This window comes from Psittacula echo, assembly GCF_963264785.1.
Source record: "Psittacula echo genome assembly, chromosome: 5".
NCBI classification, from domain to species: Eukaryota; Metazoa; Chordata; class Aves; order Psittaciformes; family Psittacidae; genus Psittacula; species Psittacula echo.
In genome coordinates this window covers 66,487,181-66,509,469 of record NC_137739.1, presented here as the reverse complement: position 1 = coordinate 66,509,469, position 22,289 = coordinate 66,487,181, and the positions used below count along the sequence as shown (strand labels likewise).

Genomic DNA, 22,289 nt, shown 5'->3' with positions numbered 1-22,289 from the left:
GGCGGGGCCGGGCCTGGGCGGGGCCGGACGTGAGCGCATTTCCGCGGGCTGCAGGGCGCCATCATGGCGGGTGAGTGTTTTTCGTTTCTCTACCGGTCAGGCCCTGGGGCTAACTGACCCCAAGGTGGGAGCGACGAGTGGCGAGGACTGCAGGGCTGGGCCTACGGCAGCGGGGAGTGGCCGGAGGTCAGGGCTTGGTGCTCCCTGCGCCGGTGTCTGCTGTGCGGGTCCGCCCGCCAGCGCGTTACTTTAACGTGGGTGCCAGGAAAGTACCCAGCGCCTCTCTTTCCCTCGGGAGAAGCGAGCGACACCCGTGCCTTGTCGTGGTGCGTGGGCTTCATCTTTATGCCACTTCGTAAGGGTCTCTGTGAATAAAAGCTAAAACCAGAAAGTGTGCGGATGGAGCGGTGGCGTTACTGTTACTGCTGAGCTTCGAGCTGGGCTTGCCCCGTCGTGCTTCCCGGGCAGGAATTGAGGCGTGACGATGGGGCCAGGCAGAAGGAGCTGCTCGCAACCCTCCCCCAAGGTGGTGCTCCTGTGTAAATGGGGTACTGTCTAGCAGTTCCCATTGCCGCCATACGCTGTAGTTATCATCTTGCTATCTATGCAAGACTGCTAGACTGGCTGGTTACTGCAAAGCCACTGCTGTCCATGTTACAACGTCGCATCGCAGAACATGCTTGCATTTTTTCAACAACATGATTTTCTTGTAAGTAGTAATTAAGCTTATAGATGAGGAATTAAATTTCACGACTGAAGGCAGCTCATGTAAATTCCCTTTTGCTTTAATCAATATTCAGCCATAAAGCAAGGAAATCACTCAAGCAGTTGCCACATAGCATGTTGATTTGTTTCTGTATGCTCTCAATGGCCCGAATTTCTTTATTTTCTCATGCAGCAAAAAGTCCTGGTGATGGTACTCCAAGAAGACCTGTTTTACCTGTTAGTGCAAGAAAAATTAAAGATAATGCAGCAGACTGGCATAATTTAATGATGAAATGGGAGAGACTGAATGATAATGGATTTACTACAGCAAACAAAATAGTCAACATGAAGATTAGTGAACAGTAAGTATGCTAATACATACAAGTAAAGAGCATAAGGATTGCCTTTATTGAGAAATGAATCGCTAGAAAGTTTTAATCACTAGAAAGTTCTTTTTGGAGGTGTGAAAAAGTATATGTCAGAGTGGATAAGCTAGCTCTTAGATCAAACTCAGCAGTGGGACCTTTTAGTTACATAAACCATTTACATCCAAGTAATAAAAGTTTCAAGAGGATTAAAATAACCTCATAAAGTAATGATATTTGCAAGAAATTAACTATGTTTCTAATTAACTAGTTAAGCATAACAGACATTTAAAATATTTTTATAATGTACAAAATGAGAATCTAACCCTATAGATATCAGCCCATGTGAGTTCCCTTACTTTAGCATATTTACACTGAGGCCAGTATTAATAAATTTCATTGAAGTCAAAAATTCAGCAGATTTTAAGAAAGAATTGGTGGCTTATATGGACAGAAAAGTTAACAGTGATGATTAAAAAAAAAATAAAAACACCACCCAAAAATACATAGCCTGTAAGAGAGATTCTGTAGGACCAGACCACATGGATTTTCAACCTCACAGCTTGGGTAAACCCACATTGCAGTTGTTTACTCTGCCTTATGTTTCTACTTTAGATTTCAAGACAACAAAATGGAGATAGCATGTGATAACAATGCCACAGGATCTGAAAAGCCAGCTCCAAAATATAGTGAAGAACTGGACAATTGCTGTGAAGAATTACTTGAGACCTTAAAGCATATGGTAGTGCTGACTTTTCAATCTTAGTCAACATGAATCAGTTCCAAGTGTGTTCAAGTGTGACATAAGGAAATGTTCTCAAGTATTTGTGGTAAATAGAAAATCAGGATATTTATTCATAGTTCTTTGGCTTCAAACCTAAATGGTTATCAGCCTAGTGTGCACCATTTATTTGCTTGCTTGGTAAATTTGAGAGTTGTTTTTACATCTGCCTTCTGCTTATCATTCTACACCTCCCTTCATGAAGTGATCCTCTGAGAACAAGGTGTATAAAAAAAGTTCATTCTGAAACTGCACCCGTTTTCTGTTTTCTCATCCTGAGTTTTCCCTCTGTTTAGAACTAAACAAACAACAAAGCATAAAGCAGTGCTTTACCTGTCAGCAGGTAAAGCTGCCCTGCAGCTATCTTTGATTAGACATAATGCAGTTATATTTTTAGTCTGCCTACCTGTGCTTTCTGTGCAGAATTCCTTGTCTGGAGAGTAGACAAAGATAATTATTATTTAACCTTTTTTTCTGGATACTGCTAGAAATTAATGTCACCTGCCAGTTTGACAGGAAACAAAAGATTTTTTTTTTTTCTAACCTGATACTGTAATTTAAAATTCTTATTAAAAATAACTTTTACAGCCTTCTGCTGAGGTGGAGGCCCATTAAAAAGACGATAGGTCTATTTTTTTATGTAGACAGGATATCAATTTGATATTTAGAATAAGCAGGAAAGCAGCTAGATTTTCCTCCAGTTTTGTTCTCTAGGAAAAAGTAACAGTAATCTGGATGAGGGGGATTTGTTGTTTTTCTTTTTTTTTCCAGTCTTTGAGGTAGTTTTGTATCTTAGCAAGTGTGTTTATGCAGCTTTTAATTACTCCTGACTAAAAGGAGTCTAAGCAGGTAGTGTTATATTGGCTACTAAACGTAGCTACTACAGACATATTTTATTTTTCATTCCTTACGAGTTTGTACCAGCTTACAGGTTTATAGAAGTGTATGTATTTTAGCTTCTTGACTGAAAGATGTTGCCTGCAAGCTCCATTTTGTTGTAAAAATTAGTCCCTATCAGTAATGCACAAAGTCATATGAACATGAATGAAGTGGATGGAATGACCTGTTTTATGAAGCAAGCTGTTAAATCAGCTTAGATATATTGTTAGTAGGAGCTTAAGCTGCTTTACTCATCTGCTGCTGACTTTTTGAGATCAAATTTAAGTCATCTTGACATAGTAAAGTAAGAAAGCATGTATTCATAGGGCTTGTGCCATGCTTGTTCATAGGCAGTCTGATGTTTTACCCCAATGAAAAATTGCTATAGGAAAAACCCAGAGAGAAGTGAAAAATGAAAGAGGATTTTAATACATTTCTACATGGGGGAAACGAAAGAATCTTGCAAAATCAGAATCACTAAGTCATATCTACAGTGTTCAAAATTTTTGGGTATCTCATATTAAATTTTTATATAAATTCTAGCTTTGATTCCTGTCTGAAGTTAAAAAAAAAAAAAAGTGAGTTAGAATTGTTAAGACTAAATACTCTTCAGAAATCATGTTTTTTTAAAAAAATAGAATCAAGGAATCAACTAGGTTGGTTTAAGATTATAGTAGTTTCATGTTCCTGAGATATTCATTAACATTACATGTTTATCATTTTCAGACAAAAATACAACTGAAAATGGAAAAGCTTACTTCAACTGCTAAAGCAATCTGTGACTTGGAAGCGTTCCACCATAGAGCTGGGAATTGCACAGCACTCTTCTTTCATACATGGCCCACACCATACTTCTGTAAGTAAAATACTGATTATCTTAGCTAATTGCATTGTGTCATTGATGTCTTCTAATTGAGGACTGAAAAATAAACTCTTTTATCTGGATGTCTTGCCTTAGAGAGAGAGTATGTCTGTCTCCTTTAGAATTGACTAATCAATAAACACGTGAATGCACCACTGGCTTAGGGTTACTGCTGGTGACTGCTTGTATGAATTGCCAAGCATCGTCTGTCATGTAACAATTATATCATAAAATCTAAGCTGATCAGCATCTTACAGTGTCCAGGCTGCAACAGCCACAACTTTTGTAGGGAGAGGCATATTTGCAACTTGGTATTTTTAAGTATTAGGCTTAACTTGTTTGACTTGTTACTTGACACCGAAATTAAATCCTTGAGTGCAAAGAACAAGTTATATGTCAGCTAATTCTTAGGCAGACAAAGAAAAATACCTCTGATCTCAGTGTCTGTCAAGGCAAGTAAAGAAATGTTCATTTACTGTCTACTGTTAGTACCAATGCTTTTAGCATTCACTTGATGGCAGAAGGTATCACCTCCCAGCTGATATTACTGCAGTTTTAAAACTGAATTCCAGAGAAGCCTGATGGCATGCAAACCAACTGCCTTCTTTGTAAAATGAAAGTCATACTTTCGTGAAGCACTGCTTCTTAGAATCATAGAATCATAGAATAGTTAGGGTTAGAAAGGACCTCAAGTTCCAACCCTCCTGCCATGGGCAGGCACACCCCACACTAAACCATGTCACCCAAGGCCTCATCCAACCTGGCCTTGAACACCACCAAGGATGGAGCATTCACAACCTCCCTGGGCAACCGATTCCAGTGCCTCACCACCCTCTCAGTAAAGAATTTCTTCCTTATATCCAATCTAAACTTCCCCTGTTTAAGTTTGAACCCATTACCCCTTGTCCTGTCACTACAGTCCCTGATGAATAGTCCCTCCCCACCATCCTTGTAGGCCCCCTTCAGATACTGGACGACTGCTCTGAGGTCTCCACGCAGCCTTCTCTTCTCCAGGCTGAACAGCCCCAACTTTCTCAGCCTGTCTCCATACGGGAGGTGCTCCAGTCCCCTGATCATCCTCGTGGCCCTCTTCTGGACTTGTTCCAATAGTTCCATGTCCTTTTTATGTTGAGGACACCAGAACTGCACACAGTACTCCAAGTGAGGTCTCACGAGAGCAGAGTAGAGGGGCAGGATCACCTCCTTCGACCTGCTGGTCATGCTCCTTTTGATGCAGCCCAGGATACGGTTGGCTTTCTGGGCTGCGAGCGCACACTGAAGCTGGCTCATGTTCATTTTCTCATCGACCAACACCCCCAAGTCCTTCTCCGCAGGGCTGCTCTGAATCTCTTCTCTGCCCAACCTGTAGCTGTGCCTGGGATTGCTCCGACCCAGGTGTAGGACCTTGCACTTGGCATGGTTAAACTTCATCAGGTTGGCATCAGCCCACCTCACAAGTGTGTCAAGGTCCCTCTGGATGGCATCCCTTCCCTCCGGCGTATCAACCGAACCACACAGCTTGGTGTCATCGGCAAACTTGCTGAGGGTGCACTCAATCCCACTGTCCATGTCAGCAACAAAGATGTTGAACAAGACCGGTCCCAACACCGATCCCTGAGGGACACCACTCGTTACCGGTCTCCAGCCGGACATCGAGCCATTGACCACAACTCTTTGCGTGCGGCCATCCAGCCAGTTCTTTATCCACTGAGTGGTCCACCCATCAAATTGATGTCTCTCCAATTTAGAGACCAGGATGTCATGTGGGACAGTGTCAAACGCTTTGCACAAGTCCAGGTAGATGACGTCAACTGCTCTGCCCCTGTCCATTGGTTTCATAGCCCCATCATAGAAGGCCACCAAATTGGTCAGGCAGGATTTCCCCTTAGTGAAGCCATGCTGGCTGCCACCAACCACCTCCTTGTTTTTCATGTGCCTTAGCATGTCTTCCAGGAGAATCTGCTCCAAGAGCTTGCCAGGCACAGAGGTGAGACTGACTGGTCTGTAACTCCCCGGGTCATCCATTTTCCCCTTCTTGAAAATGGGGGTTATATTTCCCTTTTTCCAGTCGTCAGGAACTTCACCTGACTGCCATGATTTTTCAAATATGATGGACAGTGGCTTAGCAACTTCATTCGCCAGCTCCTTCAGGACCCGCGGATGGATTTCGTCAGGTTCCATGGACTTGTGCACGTTCAGGTTTTTAAGATGGTCTGTCTTTTACTCGCTACATACCTATAGAATCCCTTCCTATTAAAAGGGTAAGAATGACAAGTGCTGTCAAAACACTCATTATGTCTGAATCATTTAGTGATGCTCTTTACTCCATGAAAGACTAAATCCTCCTAAAAATAGTAACAGTTCAGACTAAGTTAGAAACATTAAGATCAGTCTCTTGAAAAATAATGTGTGACTATTTTTTTAGAAAGTCAAGCAGATTATTACATAGATATATTTTAACCTCCCTATCAGTATTACTAACATAACTAGTAACAACGTCGGTTTTTACGTTACGCACTTCAGTTTTGGTCCGTTGTCTTGGTTTACCGTTATTTTTCACTATTGGTATCACTTATTGGTGATCATACATTGCTAAAGCTCCTGACAGCATGTGAGGGCATCCTTTAGATTAGCTAAAATCAGAAGTGACTCTGAAATGCTAAACTTGTATTTCAGGATAGCATTCTTAATTTTTTAAATCAAATTTCAGTTATTTGAAAGAATAGCTGTAGTTGATAATGTTACAGTGGATCCTGAGGGTCAATACCACTGCTTATTCTGGAATTAAGAGGGTATTCATGTCAAGATCACAAGTGTATAAAATATATCCAAAAGCAGAGTGAATTGTTTAGCATTGTGTATTCTAGTATACAGACATTATTGATGCTGTAAAAACCAAGATGTTTAGATATGGGGAATAGTTTATGCAAGGTAGGGGTTTTTAATATCATTATATTACAAGTATTATGTAACTTCTAGATAATTTCTGAAATGTTCTGGTCGATGTGGGTTTTTTTTCAATCCATTCAGATGAGGTTTCTCTGAAGCTCTCTGAAATGTACAAGAAGGAGCTGCAACTCAAGCAAACAATTGTACGAGAAATTGCTCATTCTGCTGACCAGGATCTGATGATGGTCTATTTATCATCATGGTTATACCAGCCTTATATTGAAAATAGCAGCAAACTACTACTTGAAGCCATGCTGCTAGAAACAGGACATAGACAGTGCTAGAATTCCAAATGCTACATGGCTTCTTGTAATGATGCTTACATGAAACTGAAATGGCAAACTGCAAAGCTTTCCAAGTAAGCTGAATTTTTGTAAAACTTATTAAAAATACTTGTATTTATTATTTTGTCTCAGTTGATACTCCTTTCTCTGCATGGGACAATCTGGTTTTGGTCACTTTATCCATTTTAAGTCCAGTAGCAAAGCTACAGGTAGGAGCCCAAGTCCTCTATAATCAGAAAGAGGTAGTTACTACATGCTGGTCTGGGAGGAATTCAATGCACAGACTCCTACAGAAAAGAACGTTGACTATTTTCTAAGTCTTGATAGTCTAAACTATTTACATTGTCCCTTTCACCATAGGAATTCAGCACTTCATCTTTTGTGGGTTTTATCTGTATGACTGAACAGGGTGTGTGCTTTTGCACTTGCCTTATAAATGGGGAAAAGAAAAGCACAGAAGGCAGATCCAAAAGGGATCCACATACTGGATGTGAATGGTATGTGGTCTAGAAACGCTGTCACAGATGCTAGTGTACGTTCTTCTTTAGTTTTGGTTATAGAGTGGCTGGTTACGTCAGTCCTGAAGAGTGATCCAAGCCTGAAGGAGCACACTGGGAAGATTTAGTACAACTCACTATTCAACAGTCATTCTATGAAAAGATCTTGTCTGTTTTAATTCATTGTAGAGATGTTATGTGGAAGCATTTGTTGAATAAAACCAAAATCTGCTTCAGGCATGGCCTTATCCCATATTGTTTGCTTACTGTCATGAGGCTCAGTGAGTTTTTCCTTGGATTATTGTTTCTGATGTCAAGTGGTTTTGGTTTAAAGGTGTGCCCTGCTGGGTTTTTGGTTAGCAGTTTATGTGACAAGAATCAGCAGCTCAAACTCCTGCTTTTCCTTTTCATGCTGCTTTCTTGGAAAAGGGAGTAGAGTGTATTCAGAAGAAACAGTTCATGCAAAATGCTGAAGCGGAATTCATTCCTCATAGTTGCTTTCGCTCCTAAAGACGTAATAATCACTGTGGTCTACCATTATGTCAGACCTGGGTAGCATGGTGAAGCTGCTACACTTTCCCAGCCTTTAATAACTGTTAGCTGCTATTGCAGATTATCACTTTTCAGAAAAGTGCATTACGATGTGGAAACTATGCAGCTGCATCACAAACTTTTAATTAAATTCTTAATGTGTAGTGAATTTAGGCCTTCTGCTTACTTCATTATGATTAATAATAATTTATTCCTCCCACTTTCTGATTGCCTGTGTGACCTGCTCCTATATGAACTGTTGATTTCCATCTCCTATTTCACACAATTATGTAGTGCTTCTAAGTGCTGTTACTCATTGATGTGCCCTGACAGATGTATACTCTCAATTCTCCTTTGACCTAAGTGACACAAAATGCACACTGCTATGAAGTGTCTGTAACAGCTGCGGTTTGACACCAGAAAAATCTAATTAAAACACTGAGAGATTCTGGACCAGATTTCTGATAGGACAAGTAGGGCCATTTACTTGAATAGTTCCAAACTAAAACCCTGTAAGCTCAGTAAGGGAAATGCATGAGTTTCCTGCAGTAACAGAACAGACAGACATGAATTAGGAAACTTTTCTCAAGATGTTGCTCTGTTCAACAACGAGATTGTTTCTGACAGCTTGATAGTGTTGTATTCTTATCCCAAATACCTATTGTCTAAAAAGAATCAGTTATGAATAGCTTTGTTGGAGTTTATTATTTTTCTGTGCAAGCGTTCCACCTACTTTAACAGCCACCTGAATTTATCCGAGTAGGACCTTGTCACTATGGAAACACCTTCATACTGGAAAAGTATTTTCCAGGGAGAAAAGGTTGGTTGACTTACAGGACTGTTAAGATGGGAGTAGGTGTACTGTATTTCTCAGCATGTGCAAAGCAATAGTAAAGGCAGAATTGAAGCAAATTTTCATTTTCTGCACAGGTAGAAATTGTGGTGTTCTCTCTTCATGAAATCATCTTCATGTTCACAGAGCCCCTTGCTCATTGACTGCTGTTGGACACAGATTACTGCAAAATTATTGCAAAGATATTTTGTCATTATAGCTTTAAGCAGTTGCTTATAATATTTTAAGTCCTCAGATGCAGTTATCAGTCAGTACAAAAGAATGTAATAAAGAATTGCTCACTGTGATCAAAGACTTTGAAAGACCTTGCTTTATCTTCACATACAGGATAGGCCTGTGTCCTCTGACCATTGTCATTTCCTAAAAAAAGAGGGGGGAAAAAGCAAAACAAAATCTACACCATAAAACTAACTACCAGACAGGAGCTCAGTAATATGTGATGACATGTGTCACATCCACACATCAAAAGGCAGTGTTTTGGTAATCAAATTCATCTTCTACTTAGGCAATCAAGAAAAACAAAACAACAAACCAAAAGACATTGGTCATTTAAGGCTATTTGTTTTCACCTGCTAAGCTTCTTGAAAGTAAAGACAGTGCCTTGGACAAGAAGCTGCTAGAAATTCTCCACAAAATATTATCATCCAAGCAACATACTGAAAGTGTGACAATAATGCAAGATAGAAGTAGGTAACTACTTTGGTAAATTTTCTGTCTGCACAGAGAAACAGGGATGATGGTCAAGAATACCTTTTTATTATGATTAAGTATTACAAGGCAGTGTGGAGTTCTTAGGAAGGTCCAAGCTTAGAATTGATAAAGGATGCATCATCTGAAAGAAAAAGATGTGTGATATAAGTCTAACAAAAACAGACCATCATGAACTAAAGATAAAAAAAGAATTTGGTATCTCAGTAAGGCAGATCAGATCACTACTTAGCACCTTCCTGTTTCTGCCTAAGCAGTTTTTAAAGGTGTGGCTGAACATTACACAAACATACTTACATACATTTCCAACAGTTTTTGTTGGAGGTTATCTTTATCTCTTAACTCAGTGCATGCTTATTTAAGTAAGGATCAACTAGGCTGTTACACTTTTCACAGATTATATTTAAACCTGCCTATTTTTCCAGGCAGATTTATGCTCTTCAAGTGTAAAAGCTAGCTTGAATATTTGTTAGCATGGAGAAAGTGCAATAACAGTGTTCTGAAAATTCAATGGCACAGAAAATGCCATGGTTTTAATATAGTTTTTATTTTACCCATACATAGGTTGCCCGTACACCACACATCACAGCTGGACAGCAGTACAACTTCCTGCATTTTTAGATTACTTGAGTGAAAAGGAATTATATAACAAAAGGGAACAATGCAACAGTTTTAGGGTTGACAGATACCCACTTTCCACCCACCCCCAACATATAAAGCAAATAGAATGCTGCTAATTCTAAAATTTTTGGTTGCAGTGCTGCTAGATTCATAAAAACATGTTATAAAAAGTATAGGGCATAGAAACAGCTTACAAATAAGTTAAATTTCAGTTATTTCAGTATTCACATTAGAAAAATATACACTTGATAGAGTCAGTCTTTTCCAGAAGAAAGCATATAGTTCTCCAATTTATGGCTCCAATTCACTTTGCGAGAGCGAAATACCTTCACTTTGGCCATCTGCTTCCATTTTCAGTAGGGTTTCCACAGTTTCCAAAGGCATCCCCTCAGGCATGGGGATGTGCATTGTAGTACCATTGGAACTGGTTACAATAACGACATCTTCTGCCTGAGACAGAACAGCAGTATCTAGGTGAGACATGATAATCCCATCTGAAGTCTGAATAAAAATCTGTTCATGTCCCTGAGACAAAAAATCACGGCTCTCATCAGGAATCTCAAAGGCTACAGTTTCATCTACAGTGACTGTATTCTCTAGCTCATGTTGTTCCTCTGTCCCACAAGAAAAGTCATTCGCATTTTTAAGAGAGTTTTCATGGTTCACCTGAGCAGACACGGAGGCTTCCTGGGCAGGGCTCTGGTTCAACTCAGTCTGAGCAGTGTGTGGGTGGTTTACTGGCACAATGCTTGTTGACAATGCTTTTTCAAGTTCCTGCATCTCATCAGTCATATTTTCATTATGGAGTTGTTCAGAATGTTCTTTAATTGCAAAATTACAGTTTTTTTCTTGCAGTTTCTGGTATTTTTGATGGTGTCCATTTTCTTCACTCGTTGCTAAGTTAGGGCTCTCACTGCCCATTGCGTCCTCCGACACAGAGCTACAAAGCTGAGGAGCTGAGAGCCCGCCGGCTGTATCCTCACTCACAAAGTGCGCTTGGACTAATCCAGGCGAGCCATCTGCTTCAGCTGGTAATACAACTTCATGTAGCAGAGATTTGTCATCTTCCAGATCTGGTCCCTGTATCGCCACACATTCAGAATACTCTGCCCTCGTCTCCACAGACTGGGAGAAGGTAGCTGAATTTCCAGCATTGATTCTAACTCCTGAATGAGCAAGTGAATTATGCTCTGCTGTCAGTAATGTGCTTCTGGTTGTGTAGCAAGTGATGTGCCCATCTTCTGAAAGCTGGATTTCTCCATTTAATTTATAAAAACCTGAAAAGGTAAAATAAATATAATTTTGTTGAGCAATCTAATATTGCATGTCCAGAAAAATATTTTTTAGCAGTAATTTTGGAGGAAAAGCTAGACTGCCTCCCTGCTTTCCTCCCCCCAGTTAGCAAACCTGAAGAACCTTACAAGAGTTTCACAGCAATTCCCAATGAGAAAGCTTGTAGAAAAATTTCTGGATAGTGAATTATTACTGGATATTTTCATAGCAAGGGACCTTACACCAGAAGCAGCATTTTTCAATTAATCCTGAAAACAACCTGGGCTGAAAGTCAAAATCTGGCACACAGCTTAAAGACATTTATGACATTAAAAGATAAAGGATATTACCATTAATAAACTGACAGAAACATTTAAACTTAATAAAATCTGTGTTGATAATCAAGCTCATCCTGGACTCAGACATATCATCCAGTAACTACATATCTAACTAGGTATGCTAGCAGCTCCAGGAGCACTTTCATCTGTGACAGAAAAGGTTAAAGCACTACAAAATTAGTGTGTTTTACCAGTTATCTGACCTGGACCAAGACTCAGGTGACAAACAGTTGAACAATAACTAGTTAGCTGCAGTAATAGGAGCTGTCAGTTTTTATAACCGACAATCAAAAGGAACCAGTAGGTTGTTTGGGGGCTTTTTTTGTTGTTATGGAAGATATAAAGATATATATCTGCACAACAAAGGAGGCCTCACACTGCAGAAGAGATCTTCTTTAACTTGTACTGCAGAATTGCAAAAACCCTACTAGAAGGTGCAAGTGAAATCAAATTTAAAAAAACTCCTAGCCCAGGAGTAAATCATTAATATGAGAAATAAGCATGGTCGTGCAGAGAGCCTTTCAGAGAAAGAAAAATAAACAGAGAAGGACATAAACACAACCCCTGACAGAAAGATGTGCAGACAGCAAAGCAAAGCATCACACCAGAGAAAGGTCTTTACAAAGCAAAAGGATGGTACTGATAGACATATCTTACTAGAGGTGGGCAAGGGCTGAAATCTTTCACAACAGTGATCATAATGCCTCTGAATTACTGCAACGCTTCTGCATCAAAGACCAGTGGAGTTTTAGAAGATTATAGGTGGGGACCCTTCTCGCTTTGCTTTCTAATCCACTTGCCAATCTGAGGGGCAGGGGGAATGAAGACAACAAAGAGATAAAAAGAAAGGCAACCATCCAAAGACTGGTGCAGAATCCTGCCTAAATTCCAGTCTTAAGGTCTCACATCCCCCCTGGGATACAGGACAGCCTGCACCAGCTCTTCCCCTCCCCAGTTCTCACAAAGCTCTGATGATTCTGCTCCTGCAGCCTGCTGGGGCAAAGAGGAAGGACACACTGGCTGCTTCCTCCTCTGCTCTCCTGCTCCTGGTACAAAGGTCGTGCACCTTCCTTGCTATAAGGGATAGGGTCAATAGGAAGCATTCAGGAAGCACACAGTAGAGGACAGTAGTATGCTTATAATACTGCAGCAATATTAATAACCAGATTATCATGCATTCAGAATTGAGCTACTGCTGTGTTCTGCATCATCCATTACTTCCTCCCACCCTGCCCTGATGCTTTTCCAGTTAAACAGCTGCTTTTGAAGGACCAGGGAAGCAAGTTAATAAATTAAAACTTAAGACAAAAACCACAGTAGCTTAAAGAATAAAGAGATTTGTTCAGCTCCTCCACAAACAGAATGAGATTGGAAAATCTGAAGAGGTTACCATCTTTTTCAGACAGTGTACATAAATTCTCACTCTTTTCTTTTGCTTCATCTTGACTGGCATCATTATTCACATTCTCCATTACATCTTCTAACTTGGTCCTTTTGGCTGACGGCAACAGTTCCTCCCCTGAGCTCTGTCAATACAAGAGATAATTAACTGGCTGCCACCATAACAGCTGACAATACTGGAAAAGACAACAAACTAACTGTGGGCACTTCATGGCAGTGAACTTATACTCTCCTTGAAAACAGGATTTACACTAAAAGTCTTCCTAAAAGGTAAGGCTTTTAAACACAGCCATCACACTTTGCCAAAATGCCATCCATTACTTTTGATATTTAGTTGAAAATCTGCCCTTGCATCAACAATAAAGCATCTCTCTGAGCCTTGGTTGTTAGCTGTATGGCATGAAACCTCCAACTTCAATCAAGGGGCATACACAGTCTGCCCAGTATTGTTTGGTTAATGAAGAAAACATGATTAGCTCTTAAATTTAACCACAGGCAGCAAATGAAAAAAGCACTATTGTTATTTATCCATGACCAGAAACAACTCTGGTTTAAATAAAAAGTAGAACTGTTAAGGGGATGGACCACAGAGATGTGATTTTCAAGAAGAGGAAACTGAGCTCCCTGCTACAGCTGTAAACAGACTAAATCTGGTCAGCTGCCTTGTTAGAAAGAAAAGAACTGTTTTCATGCCTCTCTGCCTACCACCAGTTACCACAGCAACCACTTCTCCAGCATCTGAGCCTGCTGCAGGTTAGCCTGTTTACTCCAGCACAAATTATTACAATCTGGGGATCCTTCTCACTGTGCCACTCCCATTTACTAGCATCTCAAATATTCCTTCTTCCCTATATCATGACATTACCTGTAAGAGATTCTATCCTGAATGCTACCAAGTGTCTTCCCAAAGTACATCTTTAGTGTCTCACTAACTAAAGGGTTCATGGTATATGAACTAGCTACATACTCTATATATAGCTAGTTCATATGCTCTGCTGTGATACCACAGTAGGGAGTATTTCCAGACATCATGAAAAGCATTAACACGAGTCAGATAATTATTCCTTACAAAATCATACTAGTAGTATCTGTTTTAACAAGTGTTAATTTGTCTTAGTTTCATTTTTAATTTTCACAAAGGTATTCCATACCTCAGCTAACCGTTTTTGTCCCAGTATCTCCACAGGCACTTGCTCACTAACAGTTTTAATTATAGTTTGTGAACAAGAGTCTGCACCTTGTGTCCTTCCTTGTCCAGCAAGTATTTCTGTAATTCCTAGGGATTCAGCAACCTTTACAGAAAAAAAAAAAAAAAGTAAAAGTTAGCTTCTCCAATCTCAATACATAAATGCTGAAATAAGGATTCATTTTCTTAAAACTCAGGCCTAGCCTGACAATCTGTTATCACAGCTCAATGAAGTATTTAGACTCCCATGTTTTCAATCAACCTCCACATTAATAGAACATGACCTTCATTTGAAGGTGAATATTTAGAGGCAAACTCAAAAGAATTAGGTGTACAATGGTTATATATAGAATCCAGAGACAGTTACCAAGAACAGGTTTAATAAAGAACAATGTTGAGGCTCTACATAATTTGGAAAACATTCAGTCTTTCTGTTTAAGAGTATCTCTAAGTAGTTAAGGATTTCTTCTTCCCATACCCACATTCTAATCCTGTGCTTCATCCTTATGTAGGTGTGGTACTACCCAGACTCTCAAGGCTGTGTTGTTTCATTTGGTTTTGTTTGTTTTGTTGGGTGGTGTTGTTTTTTTTTTTTAAGAGCATAATTCTATATTAAGAGTGCACATTAATACTGAAGAGAAGCAAGAAAGAGGTTCCATTTTCAGACTCCACTATCAACAGCATCCCTGTACTTTGTGCAATTTCATTTCACCGGATGAAAATGTCAGTGTTACAGAATAGCCAAATAGGCACTCAGTAATTCTAGAAAGTTTTTTAGTACATACAGTAAATGTCACGATCTATTCTGAAACATACATATTAACCACTGCTAACAGTCCACACAGGACTTCATTTTTTTTTTAAGCCAAGATTATAAGAACCAAATTCTTATCTCCACCACCCCTACCCTAACTTTTCCAGTATGCTCCCCTCTCCTGGTAGTTGCAAGTTCAGTGCTAACATACCTTAATGAGCACATCATTTAGAAATTTGGTTGAAGATATTGCACAAAATAGTGTTTTCACTACTGGAAACAGAGAAGGGAAAGCCAAAAATCTGTTAAATACAAAGAGCTGTTTTATTCTAAGCAAAGGGAACATAAGATTGAGAAGAATCATGAGGGAAAAACAGATCCACATTAAAAAAGAACAGCAGTACAAAAAACAACCAGAAAACCAAACCTACATTGTCTTTCTAGATACAGCTGCAAAAGCAATGAATTGAAGAATCACTGAAATAATAGTTTGCAGCTTTATTAATGTATTCACTACATTTCAACATTTGTTACTACAGCTGTGAACTGCATATATGCATTCAGTTTGTCCTCATTTTGCAATGAAACCATTTATCCCTTTAAATCAAGGCCACTCATTTTAAATATAGACCCTTCTTTCCTAGTCAAACATTAAGATGTACTTTTATTAGCAGTTATTGCTGAGCCCACCTTGCAGTAGGATGCAGCTTCATACTACTCCAGATACACAAGACAGGTATCAGTGCTGCTGGAATTTTTTTATCTACTATCTAGCTGTATCTACTGCCATAAACTAGAACTGCAGTTTTATTATGGATTTCTTTTTCTCTTCAGTTAGTTGTTGGATTTTTTACAATAATGTCTATTTTTGCTCAAACTCCATGTTTTCTTCAGCATGACAAAGCTTAGAGAAAAATAAAACTGCAAAGCATCTAAAACAAATACAACAAAAGCAAGCATAAAAAAAAAAAAAAAAAAAAAAAATCACAGTTCCAAACAGAGTGCTTTATTACCTTAACATCTCTTATTTCAACAGGCTGCTGGCAACTCAGAAAATTTGAATTACTGAGGTGACGATAAGCCATTTTCTTTACCATATTATGCAAGTCTTCAAATTCCTTATACACATGTGGGAAGTAAGCTTTGCCTGGATACCCTTTTTCAACCTAGAAATAACAGGGGGAAAAAAGGGTTTGTTTCCCCTCCCCCCATATTTTAAAACCAGTGAAATTAAAGTATGCCAGTTTGTTTCATTCAGTGTTTTAAAATAGCAACATTCAAGTGAAAAGATTTTGAAGTATCGAAAAAGCCACTGAACCAGTCAGCAAAAAGTAAGGCTTTCAATCAAGAGACCTACCAGAGCTTCGCCTGTGTAGACTGAAGTGATGTGTGGAACAATGCTAACTAAGGAAATTCAGATACATCTCTAAATGAATCTTTTTTATGTATACTAAATGAAGTCTCCCTAAAATAATTTAAACAGTTTTATATAAAAAGAAAAAAAAAAACCACACCTCACCTTCATCAACAGAAATTCAAATACTGTAACAACTTTCGTGAGACGTGGGAGAGCCAGCTCCATTAAGTCTTCATTATCGCATTGTTGTATTAACTGTCAAAAGCCAGAGTTTATTAGAGCAGAGCAGCCTACAGGGGTTATTCATCCCACATTCAGAACATCAAATATCACTACTCTTTTTTTTAAGGATACACTATGTGTTTAAGCAGCTTAGAGAACAGATGCAAACATAACACCAAAAGAAATAAATCAGAAAACTTCACAAGTTTCTACCCTTCTACAGACAAAACTCAGTCCCACAGATGCTGCCAATTCATAGACAGAAGAGCAACATCAGTAGATTTAATAGCCATAAAGGATCTTCCACAACACACAGGAAACAAGGAAAAAAATTATGCTAACTGCATGGATTTTAACCCCCATTCCATCCTTCCCTGAGAGCTTCTTTGTGTGTATTTGGGGTTTTTTTCTTTTTTTTTATGTTGCCCAACTTCATTTGGGTTTATTTCTTTTTATTGTGTTTGAGGAGATACATAGTAATAGCTAGTAACGTCATTTCTCCAGAAAAATGATAGCGAGAAAAATGATAGCAAGAAGGTATCTACATGTCAAAAGTCCCTTTCCAGACTGAGTTCCCATATCCCTTTTGCCCAGTGTTCTGCTAGGAGTATTTTTTCCTTAAAAGGCAATTTAATGTTTCCTTAGGCTTTCATCTTGTCAGTACACAAGGATGTAAAAAAAAAAAAATTAAAACCATTCTTTTTAACAATTCCTTGAAAATAAGTAAATAAAAAAAAGAGAGGGGAAGGTATTTGTGAAGTAATTGCAGAAGAGAACCATACCTCTTTTAACCTAGCTTTTCTTTTTCTGTATACATTCCGTTCTGCTGACACACTACTAAGTGACTTTAAAGGGGATTGACCAGGTCTGCTCAGCCTTCCAGAACACCTGGACCTTCCACCCTTCTGTAGTCGACCATGTCTCTTTGATTGTCTGGATCTTCCAGGTCTTTCTGGTGTTACAGGTTCCTGGTGTCCTGAACTGCTTTCTTTTTGTTGTTCTGCCAACAAGGGTCTGCTTTCTGGTGACTTACAGGTCTTAATTAGAAGAAAGAGAAAGTATTTATTCACCCCTTTAAATACTGTTTTGAGGAAGACAATTTTATAATTAAGTTCTTTGTCTATGTAAACAATAAACAGTGCATTAAAAAAGGTGGATACAAGCAAAACTTCAAAGAAAGTTGTAGAATAAATTCAACAAACTAATAAGATTGCTACTTTTGCAACACACAGATGCCATTATTTGCAAAGGTAGCATTTCTGATTTTGATACAAAGATTAAGAGAATGCAATTGAAGAGCTGGTTTATGCCAGTTAAATACATTTAGTATTTTTTAAAGTAAAGTATGCCCTCTTCAAAAAAGAGGTTGTAGAAATAAATCTTAATTAGCAGTAAAACATACCCCAAAAAACCCCTGGGTTTCACTATAACTACGTCAACGCATGAAGACTTAATGTGAAAGACAGAAACTCTGAACAGCAATGAACAGTAACAAGCTTGTTAAGTAAAAAATCAAAATGTATTTTAGTTTCCATTTTTTAAATTCCTTACTCTTCCCTATGAATACTGCTAAGAAGCAACTCCTGTTATAAGACCACATGGCACACTCTTAGCACATTTTCTATTTTTAAGTTACCATTGTGATTTCAGAGCAATTTTTTTTTTACTGATCAAAGCAAAACTTTCTCACTGAACACATCTTGTATTCCTTTTCATGTCAGAATTTGTAAGAATGTCTCAGTATTTTTTTAAGAGAGGGGTTTAGAATAGTACTGAGGTACATCAGGCTTCTTTTCATAACCAGTACATTTTCATCCCCACATTCAGTAGCTCTCTACTATCTAGTAGTTAGGAAAGCTCTAAAAAGGGCCTATTTATGTCAGTTCTATCCAAGCATTAAATTACTAAATTAGTTCTAAATATAACATAAGACTAGATTGGGCGTGGGAATCTTGACTGCCTTCCGGTTTGTAACAACGTACCTGCTTTAATAATCCTGCTAGTCTTTCTTACCTAGCCCAAAACTAGAACAAATCAATGTCTTAAAAGTGCAAATTTGCAGAATCCATATTTGGTAGTTAAAAGTAACAGGTCCAATAGCAATCTAGCAGTCAGTAGTAGTAGTATGTATGAGGCTGACTGAAATTTTTCTAAATTCCTATCATGCTGAGTAAAATAAAGTGCTGCACAGGGAAGCAACAACTATGTAGTAATACAGAGAGCAGACTTCAGTATTCTGCCATTCCCTTTTTCCAAAGATGACAGAAGAGCATAGAGGATGGGGGAGGTTTGCTTCCTGCAAATTAGGGATTTTTTTGGTAATGACACTTTCAGTAACCAAAACTGATAGAGCAGATGATGTCCTGCTGTCATGCTAAAGGTTGTAACTGAACAACAAAATATCCTTACACAAATGCAGAGAAGAATGCTATTTATACAGAAAAGGTTTTCTCAAGCTGAAAACTTATGTTAGAAAACCAGTAGCAAATGAACACTCAGTAAGCATTTTGTTCTCTGTGCCTGTGCAAGAATACTATTCCTGCAATACAGCAAGAAATAATGATTCGATTTTTAAAGCACTTCAATAGGAAATGTGTTTAATTTGTTGCGTTGGTGGGCATTTCTGAGCAGTACAAGACTACGCAACTACAAAACTGCCATCCTACTTTCCACGGAACTGACAGCTTTTCTAAGGAACATGTTACCCGCTCTCCAGGTTTTGAATCAACAGTTCCTTCCAGACTGGTAGCTAGTGTATTTTCCTTATTTAAAGCGGCAGCAACTGAATCCAAATGTGCTGGACTCATCATTTCCTCTCTTATTCCACAGTCATTGTCCACAAATATACTTCCATTAGGCTTATTTAAAGGTATTTTTTCAGGTGAAGACTCCAGCTGTCTATGGCCTGGGTTAAGTTTATAATGTCTTGTTAATCCTCCTTTTCCTAGGTAGGATTTTTCACAAGTCTGACATTGAAACGTTTTGGGGTTCAGATCATAATTTGAAGAACTGAATAATGCATCTTTTCCCTTCACTTTTCCTTCTTCATCATCTTCTACACTCAGCTCAGAGTAGTCATCAGAATCAGACCGATGACCATAAGCCAAATCCTCCATTTTAATGAATTTATAATCTTTAGCTTTGTATTTGGGGGGGCGTGAAATCCGTCCAGAACGCGTTTTCACTTTCAAGGATTTTTTTAATTTCTCATCTTTTTGGTTTTTTTCAAGACATGGTACCAGAGTATTTGCTGAACTGCCTGACACCAGGTTAACATTTGGAGATCTTGCAGCCGATCCTGTGGTACGTGCAGCTTTCTGTCCATTTAGCATCTTAGATGTGGGAATCTTTTTGAGAGATGCTGATCCATGTGATGGTAAAGGTTTCTGCATAAGCAACTGAACTGGAGACTTGGAAGAGCTATGCAGGAATAGCTGCTGCTGCTTAGTTCCGGTAACAGGCTGTATCCTAATTATCTGGGGATTAATAATACCAAGTCCTGGCATGTTAGAATTCCTACTAACTGACTGACTCAGCCTTACAGTTTTGGGCTGGATTGGTGCCAATGATGGCATTGGCCTTTCAGTTTCCTTCTTCTGTCCTGATTGAACTTGGACACGAATGGCTTCCAGCTGCTTTTGTGGAAAAAAGGAAGATTTGAGATTACACAAATACAGCATTTATAAATAAAGACAATACTATCAAGGTGATTGATAAACACCTTATACGTCCTTAAAGCAAAGGGCATGAAGAAAGCAATGCACATCATTGGTTTCCCATTTTAATCCATCAAAGCACAGATTCCCTTCAAGCTACAGGCTTTCCTGCACATTTACTGTTGTGACTGCTGTTCGACTAAAGCATGTGAAGCTTGCTCTTAGGCTATGTCACAGCCTTGTTTCCTGCTGACAGGCTTGTTCTGGAACAGCACAATCAGCATCATAACCCAGGCAGATTCATAACCTTCAGCAAACCAAACGCAGGAGAACAACAGTATGCTACATGACACAGGCCCAGTACCAGGTCCAGAAAATACTGCAAGTGCTCAGCTAAAAAAAAAACTTTGTGATGATGATTAAGGAGGAGTATGTGTTACTGATCATCTCCCTCAGTCTGTCCTCCGCATTCAAATTTTTGCCTCAGCTTGAATCAATTGCTTGACAACCCCTGCACCCCAAAACGTGGACTGAAAGCCTAGGTACTGTCATCTTCCCTTAGAGGAGGATGCATTCTCTACCTGTGCATCACCACTTAACCACTACGAAACAGCTCTTCTAACCTGTTTTAGCTGCACGTGTATTCAGATCGAAACTCTTACCACAGCAGCAAGTATCTACATTCAAACGCGGATTTTTCTAAACCACATTGAAAGTTGTGCCTCCAGTCTGCACCCGAGGGCAGGTGTGACCGAGGAGAACGGAAAAAACCCTCATAATTAAATCCACACTAACCTCCCCCCCAGACGCCTGCCCTCGGCAGTGGATTTCATCACCTCCCGGGAGCCGCAGGCTCCCTCCCTTCCCAGCCCCGGTTACCTTCTGCGGGAGGAGCCGGGTGGCGGCCACGGAACTGCCCTGCTGCCTGGCGACCTGCTGGGCAACGCTCTGCAGCTGCTGGGCGGCGTTGTGCATGATGCTGGCCAGCGGCGGCGGCGGCCCCAAGCAGGGCTCCGGCGGGGCAGCTGGCGGCAGCTTCTGCTTCTCCTGGGCCTTGCTCACCTGCTCGATGACCCGCTGGACTTCCGCGGGGGCCAGCGGCGTGGCGGCGTACCGAGTAGGCGGCGGTTCCGCCTTGCCCAGCCCCGGGCTCTCGGCAGCAGCCAGCAGCTGCTCCAGCAGCAGCCGCACCTCCACGGCGCTCAGCCTCTCACCCTCCACCACGCTCCCGTCCTCCTGCACATACAGAACGGTGCCGGCCGCAGCCGATCCGGCTTCCATGGCGGCCAAGCTCTGCACCAGCTCCTCCGCCGTCGCCTGCAGCTCTGGGCCCTCCACAAGGGGCGACGGGTTGGCGGGCCCCACCGAGCCCCCGCCATCCTCCTCCTCCGCCGCCACGCTGAGGGGAGCCCCGCAGGCAGCGGACGTCCCCCCGGGAGGCTTGTCCTCAGCGGGAGGAGGAGGTGGCGGAGCCTCGCTGTCCCCCTCCTCAGGTGCCGCCATCTTGGCAGGCGTCAGCGGGCGGGAAGCGCATCAATACCCCGGGAGGTCTCGGCGACGCGAGGCAAAGCGCGGGGCACCGGTGGCACGCGGGCCAATGGCGCTCCCGGCAGAGACAGCCGCGCCCCTGGGGCGGGGCCGCCCAACACCAACGGCAGCCTCTCGGGAGCAAAAACCTCCGTAGGTGCGGCGGGCAGGGCGAGGGTGATGGTGGGATCTCGGGGTACGAACCAGTTGGTGGCGCGGGCCGGTTTTCCGCTTAAGACGAAGTCTTCACCCCAAGACTCGCTCTGACTGGGCGGGGCTTAAGATCAACACAGGTAGCAAGTGAGCCATGAGTCACTTGGAACTCGCACGTAAGAGAACTCTCCTGATGGGATGACCCGAGAGCGTTATCCTACGTGCGGAAGAAACAAACTTCCGCTGTGCCATTGCCGGCCCGGGCTCCCACAGCCGCTCGATGGAGCACGGTCCGTGCTGTGTGAGAGTCTGTCAGTACCCACCGAGCGCAACGCGGCTGCGTCCTGGCGCACGGGCAAAGCCGCGCCTCATAGCGGGCAGCAGTGGG

At 40.8% G+C, this 22,289-nt stretch overlaps 2 protein-coding genes across 4 annotated transcripts; one reads left to right on the top strand and one right to left on the bottom strand.

Annotated features, from left to right (window-relative positions):
* The first annotated feature begins 1 nt into the window (after window position 1).
* Window positions 2-6,878, top strand: CINP (cyclin dependent kinase 2 interacting protein). Of its 3 annotated transcripts, none has more exons than XM_080619809.1 (5): window positions 2-70; window positions 899-1,067; window positions 1,686-1,812; window positions 3,457-3,586; window positions 6,623-6,878. In XM_080619809.1, exons 1-5 carry the CDS (start codon window positions 64-66, stop codon window positions 6,823-6,825), a joined length of 636 nt encoding a protein of 211 aa, XP_080475935.1. In that variant the 5' UTR covers window positions 2-63; the 3' UTR covers window positions 6,826-6,878. The 3 variants fall into 3 exon arrangements, with proteins under 3 accessions (XP_080475935.1, XP_080475936.1, XP_080475937.1); XM_080619810.1 differs by having other exon boundaries at window positions 63-326; XM_080619811.1 differs by lacking the exon at window positions 2-70 and adding an exon at window positions 540-709.
* A 3,292-nt stretch (window positions 6,879-10,170) lies between these two features.
* Window positions 10,171-22,064, bottom strand: ZNF839 (zinc finger protein 839). The gene is made up of 8 exons (XM_080619808.1): window positions 21,101-22,064; window positions 19,271-20,200; window positions 17,348-17,602; window positions 16,506-16,598; window positions 16,000-16,152; window positions 14,198-14,338; window positions 13,036-13,171; window positions 10,171-11,312 (listed from the first exon to the last, which is right to left on the bottom strand). The coding sequence occupies exons 1-8, from the start codon at window positions 21,722-21,724 to the stop codon at window positions 10,327-10,329; spliced, it is 3,318 nt and encodes a 1,105-aa protein (XP_080475934.1). The 5' UTR covers window positions 21,725-22,064; the 3' UTR covers window positions 10,171-10,326.
* Between the last annotated feature and the right edge of the window lie 225 nt (window positions 22,065-22,289).

Bases quoted from the DNA above. Each gene is read 5' to 3' on its own strand.
- CINP (XM_080619809.1), top strand. The intron at 1,068-1,685 runs GTAAGTATGCTA...TTTCTACTTTAG, and splicing joins AACATGAAGATTAGTGAACA to ATTTCAAGACAACAAAATGG. The intron at 3,587-6,622 runs GTAAGTAAAATA...CAATCCATTCAG, and splicing joins ATGGCCCACACCATACTTCT to ATGAGGTTTCTCTGAAGCTC.
- ZNF839 (XM_080619808.1), bottom strand. From the start codon at position 21,724: ATGGCGGCACCTGAGGAGGGGGACAGCGAGGCTCCGCCACCTCCTCCT. The intron at 20,201-21,100 runs GTAACCGGGGCT...TTTCCACAAAAG, and splicing joins CCCGGCTCCTCCCGCAGAAG to CAGCTGGAAGCCATTCGTGT. The intron at 11,313-13,035 runs GTAACCTCTTCA...TTACCTTTTCAG, and splicing joins TACACTGTCTGAAAAAGATG to GTTTTTATAAATTAAATGGA.